Here is a 5958-nt window from a genome sequence, read left to right on the forward strand (position 1 = left end):
TATTCTAACACAGCCATGGTCACATTGTAACTGTCTCTTCAGTAACTGATCAGTAAGCGCAGTGATTTAAAACAAACATATTTAATCATATGAACTGGTTAAGAACATACATATACATACTGTGCAAGGAAAACATTTTAACCATAAAGACATGGAGGTCATTATATACAATTCATATATATATATATATATGATATGATGCATAAATCAAATCAGTAGAAACAGGGAATATCAACACAAATCTTTCATGTTAGTCAATGAGTTATATTTTCTAGGGACATAAAAATTGTTTAACTGATAAAAACAGGAGAAAGGGGGGATTCTAAATTCTCTATTTACAACAGTGAACTATTAATATGTATAATATGAATAGTTGCTGACAAATCCTAATAAATATTTTGTTGCAAACGATGCAACTTAAATCTTTAACCACACAGAGCAAGTAAATTCATTCTCCCCTGTATGACTACTCATATGCAGTTAGATTACCTATTAGTCTAAATATTTTACCACACTAGGAGCAACTAAACGAATTCTCTCCTGTATGAATCCTCATATGTTCAGTTAGATCGCACTTTCGGCTAAATCTTTTACCACACTCGGAGCAACTAAACGGTTTCTCTCCTGTATGAATCCTCATATGTTTAGTTAGACTGCACTTTAGTCTAAATCTTTTACCACACTCAGAGCAACTAAATGGTTTCTCTCCTGTATGAATACTCATATGTTTAGTTAGACTGCGCTTTTGGCTAAATCTTTTACCACACTCGGAGCAACTAAACGGTTTCTCTCCTGTATGAATCCTCATATGTTCAGTTAGATCGCACTTTCGGCTAAATCTTTTACCACACTCAGAGCAACTAAATGGTTTCTCTCCTGTATGAATCCTCATATGTTCAGTTAGATCGCACTTTCGGCTAAATCTTTTACCACACTCAGAGCAACTAAATGGTTTCTCTCCTGTATGAATACTCATATGTTCAGTTAGATTGCACTTTCGGCTAAATCTTTTACCACACTCAGAGCAACTAAATGGTTTATCTCCTGTATGAATCCTCATATGTTTAGTTAGACTGCACTTTTGGCTAAATCTTTTACCACACTCAGAGCAACTAAATGGTTTCTCTCCTGTATGAATCCTCATATGTATCGTTAGATGGCTCTTATAGCTAAATCTTTTACCACACTCGGAGCAACTAAATGCTTTCTTACCAGTTTTATATTTCATATCACTTAGAGACTGTTTGTTATTTTTTGTATTTAAACCAGACTGAGGTTCCCTGGTCTGCATCCAATCATCTTCACTGTCTACAGTCTTTTCCTCAGTACCTTGTTGTAAATGTCCATCAGGACCTGAGTTCCTGGCTGGTTCTTGTTCTCCACAGTCCGCTCTGTTCTCCTCCGTCTGATTCCGATGAAGCTGTGCCAACTGAGGATTCTCTTCATCTTCTTCACTCTTCACAGTGACAGCAGTCAATGTGAACCTGATATCAGCCTGCTCAAGTTGTTGAAGCTGCTCTCCCTCCTGATTGGTCCACGGTTCCTCCTGTTCCTCTTTAATGTGGGGGGACTCTGGGTCTTCCTGGTCCACAATGGGGCTCCACTGCTGCTGCTCAGGGGGAACCTCTTCTTTATTCACCATCAGCTGCTGTATGTCTGCAGGACACACTGAAACACAAATACACATGTTTATCATTTCAGAGTTTCCTGAAGTGTTTTAAAAAACTTGTGTTGTGTCGTTTAATGTCGACTGTTATTATTTTTGAACGATCACACTCAAGAAGCAGAGATGTTGAGGTAGTTCACAGTTACCTCAACATCTCGACGCAGCTCGTAAATTTAGCAGCATTAAACACTGGAAGTGTTTCCAGTAAAAATGTTTTATATTTTGAGGCCAAATAAACAACTTAGGACACTAGCAGAGCAGAGCGAGTGGAAGTTAGTTAGTTGGTTAAGCTGTTTTCAGACATGACCTGTGGGTAAAAACCAGAGAATTGTCTCCAGAGTTTGTGTTTCACACATGAACAACACAGCAGCAGGTTTTCTGCACAGACTCGTTCACAACAGTATCAAATCCTCCTCATTATTCACCAGGTGAAGGTGGAGCAGCAGAAAGAGACAGGAAGTGACGTTATAACTCTGCTGCATAGATCATGTGATCATGTATACATCACCCCGACAACGTCGTCAGCTCTTATCACCACAAACTCTCTTCACATCTCTGTCTGGTCTTCTAGGGATGACGTCATACGGAGGAAGGAAGATGGCTGTGTCGAGTCAAAGCTTGAATTCACCCAAAGAGCAAACTGAAGCAAAAAAACAAATAGCACACGATCATCTAAAGTGTGGGAGTTTTTTAGACAGAGACCAAACAACATGTTTGTCTGTAAACTCTGCAAATCCAAAATGATCACAGCAGCACAACCGTGATGCACGAGCACTTGAAGCTGAAGCAGCCAGGGGAGATTTCTCAAGATGGCAGCTGGAGCGAGACAGAACCGCAAGTTTTACTTTTTGTCCTGAAACAAGCGTAATGTATTACGATCATCAACGCGTGGAATGGAATAGGAATAGACTGGAATACCTGGGATCATCTTAACTGCACAACTCCAGTGACTGAATCAATCTACGTTGTTATTAATATAACACAACAGTGATGTAGAAATTATACTTGTTTTAAAATATTGCAGTATCATAAATATTCACACAATATGTGTCTGTTTTTCAGGATGAGACGAAGCAGTCTGGAGGACTTTTTACACAAAAGGAGCCAAAATGCATGAACACCCCAGATGTGTGCTGAGCTTTCTAACAGCATCTTGCAGATGATTATCAAGGACATGTGACCCCTGGCTGCAGTTGGGGGTCAAAGCTCCTAATCCTTTGATCTACACATTTCATCAACTTAACCAACCAGACATTGTTTTAAACTTATTCTTCCCTTTAAGGAATGTTAGTTTGATCAACTCGTGTTAGCAGAGCTGATGCTAGCTAACGTTAGCCTGTGAGCGGCTCCTCGAGGGACTGACCAACTCTGTGCAGCCGGAGTTCGGGCTTCATGACGGCATCGAGCAGCCTCCTCTGGCGGCAGATCTCCCGCTCTGACCGCTCCATTCTGTCTTCGTACACCGCCACGGTTTCCTCAATCCCTGCGTCGATCTCCTCCGCCGCCGCCGTTAGCCGCTCGGTGAGCATCGCTCTCAGCGCCGGGACTTGAGCCGTTTCTCCTCCTTTCTCCAGCTGCAGCAGAAAGTCTACAGCGGCAGCGCTGATCCGCTCATGTACCGACACCCGCAGCAGCTGCACGTCGCACATGTTCCTCCTCTTTGCGCACTTTGAGTCTCGGAGCGAACAAAGTGAGCCAGGGTCTGGTAAACAGAGACTCCGAGCTCAGAGCCAACAGTGACGCCTGCTGGACTGGAGGACGAGGAGGAAACTAAAGTCCTAATACTGCACAGTAGAAAATATGGAAGACGAAACATGACTTAATGACAAATAAATATATAAATAAATACTTAAATGCATGAATAAATAAGGAATGAATACAGAAATAAATGTCTGAAATTCATTGCCACATGTATTTTTTTCTGTATTTCTGTGTCCGTGTGCTAATGAGACTGTGAGCGTCTCGTCTCATGTTGTACTGAGCACAAAATGTTGACGAGTCAATTTTCATGATGTTTAAATGCAGCCTCATAAACGCTGGAGCAAATCAAACAAACACTAAGTCACTTCATGTGCTGATCAGGTCCTGATAACTAGTGATGAGTGATTATTAGTTTAAGTGAGAGCAGGTCAGAGTGGAGGCGGAAACAGAAACTTCAGCTCAGTACAAACCAACTGCAGCTTCTGGCTGTGGAAGGATGGATCCATGTCATCGCTTCAATCAGCTGTAAACACAATCAGTACAATCAGCACGGTTCAATGACAACATACTCCTATACATGTGACCAAAAAATGATCGAATGAATCTAATCTTACCCTCTTTCTTCTCTGTCGACTCCTGAACTTCTCAATGCTGCTGCAAGAGCTGCAAGGCCCGGTTGGATGTACCGGAAGTCCCTTCATACTGGCTCATAGTACGTCTTAGTACGTCTTACAGGCAGCTGGAAAACAACATGAGTAACATGAGTATATTATTAATAAACGGAAATAGCCTCGCTACATCACAGTTGGAAGATCCACAGTAAAAAAACACAATTACTAAACAGTTACTTACATACAATGGCGTCATTTTCCACACTGCAAATCCGGACTTGCAGCTAGAGTCTTGGCCTAATGTGCAGTGACTGCCTCGTTGTGTGTGTGTGTGTGTGTGTGTGTGTGTGCGTGCGTGTGTGTGGGGGGGGGGGGGGACACAATGATGAAATAGATCAGATGAAGTACACTTATACAATGTATTTTATACAGCACCCTTGCTCCGGTTCGTGGCGCCGGCCACTCAGAGGGCAGTTTCCTATAAAATACATCCGGACAAAAGTTTATGAAAAAACTTAACGAGAACAAACTCTTAAATTTATGAAGTTCGTACTTATTTAAACATGCACTAGTTCTGCTCAAGCACTCGATGCTCTCTTCTTCTTTTAGCAACTTTCTCGCTAATCCCACAGTTGTGAACACGCTATTCAGATCTAAGAGTTACTTAGCAGTTAGCAATGGCTTCTCTGTCGTGTCGACTTCAGCAAGTTTTTTACACGGAAAACAGAGTCCCTCATCGAACCACGCAAAACACGAGCCAGTAGTTTCTTGTCTGCGGGAGACAGATGCTTCATTCACAAGGCTGTGATTGGACGAGCCCTCTACCGTGTTGACGTTAACGACTGACGTGGCATCTTCAGGAATGAACGTATTCACGAGCTGAGTGTGACGTTTTCAGAGTAAAACTTCACAAATGACCTTTTAACTTTTGAAGCAGCGGTTTTAACAGCTTTTAAATTGTACTTTACATTTATATGGGATGAGTATGTGACTGAGGACCAGTTTATTCTTTCTGGTGTTAAATTAATGTACTTACATGATTCTTGCTGTTCTGTGTTTGTACCCTCATAGTTGAATGCACTTATTGTAAGTCGCTTTTGATAAAAGTGTTGAGTGTTTTAATGGAATACTGAGAAAGTTTAATAACAACAATAAAGCGATTGAAGTCCAAATTATGAGGCAATTTCAGCAGAGTCAACAGCTTAGTATGCCATGGACATGTGAATATGGTGCTGAGTTTTTCCCAGTAGTTTGGGAGGACACATGTTTGGGACTTTGTGTCGTGTTCTTTTTTCCTTAGGTAGAGATGGTAGAGTCGGTCTGGTTCAAGAAAGTATTTATTTAGAAGCAATGAACAGCTACTACATAGCTATGGGCACTCAACGTACAACCCGCAAGCCGCCTAATACCGCCAGGGAAGTCAAGAGTCCCCCGAGCGGACGGTGGGTGCAATATTTATAATAATAGGTAGAACTTCAGCAGGAGGGGGAGTCACGTGGCTTGTGCACAGGCTGGTCCCAGCCTCAAGGCACTGGAATTCGCCAATGATGAGAAGCCGCTCCAGTTTCGTCCCTCCTTTGACAGTCGCTGGGACCAATCTTCACATTCTGACAGTGTTTGGTTTGGTGTTTTAAAACAAGCCTTGAATCGGCTGACAGCTTGTGAGCTTTCAGTATGGCATGCACATGTTCCTATCTGTCCTTCAGACCCTAGTGGCCGCTGCTTGAATTCTTTCTAAGGGTATGTCAGTATTTTTTAAGAAAACAGTGCATTCATCTATGTGTGATTTTTGGAATAAAGCTAATGGAGTTTATGCTGTAATATAGTAAGTTAGGTATGAGAACAAGTTAAAGTACAGTGTATTGTCTGCCACAGATGTACAGTCTTCTCAAACAGGCATTATCAGACAGGTGCAAGACTGAACTGCGATGTGACACACACACCCACACAACAATCAACTTCAAGATTAAAACCAGCCAG

The 5958-nt window shown here is 41.8% G+C and overlaps 1 protein-coding gene across 1 annotated transcript; it reads right to left on the reverse strand.

The window, feature by feature from the left end:
- Positions 1 to 300: 300 nt before the first annotated feature.
- LOC117756012 (gastrula zinc finger protein XlCGF8.2DB-like) lies at positions 301 to 1311 on the reverse strand. Its single transcript, XM_034576292.1, has one exon. The coding sequence runs from the start codon at positions 1289 to 1291 to the stop codon at positions 515 to 517; it is 777 nt and encodes a 258-aa protein (XP_034432183.1). The 5' UTR covers positions 1292 to 1311; the 3' UTR covers positions 301 to 514.
- Between the last annotated feature and the right edge of the window lie 4647 nt (positions 1312 to 5958).

The sequence above is a fragment of the Hippoglossus hippoglossus genome, chromosome 22, assembly GCF_009819705.1.
Source record: "Hippoglossus hippoglossus isolate fHipHip1 chromosome 22, fHipHip1.pri, whole genome shotgun sequence".
In the NCBI taxonomy this organism is placed as follows: Eukaryota; Metazoa; Chordata; class Actinopteri; order Pleuronectiformes; family Pleuronectidae; genus Hippoglossus; species Hippoglossus hippoglossus.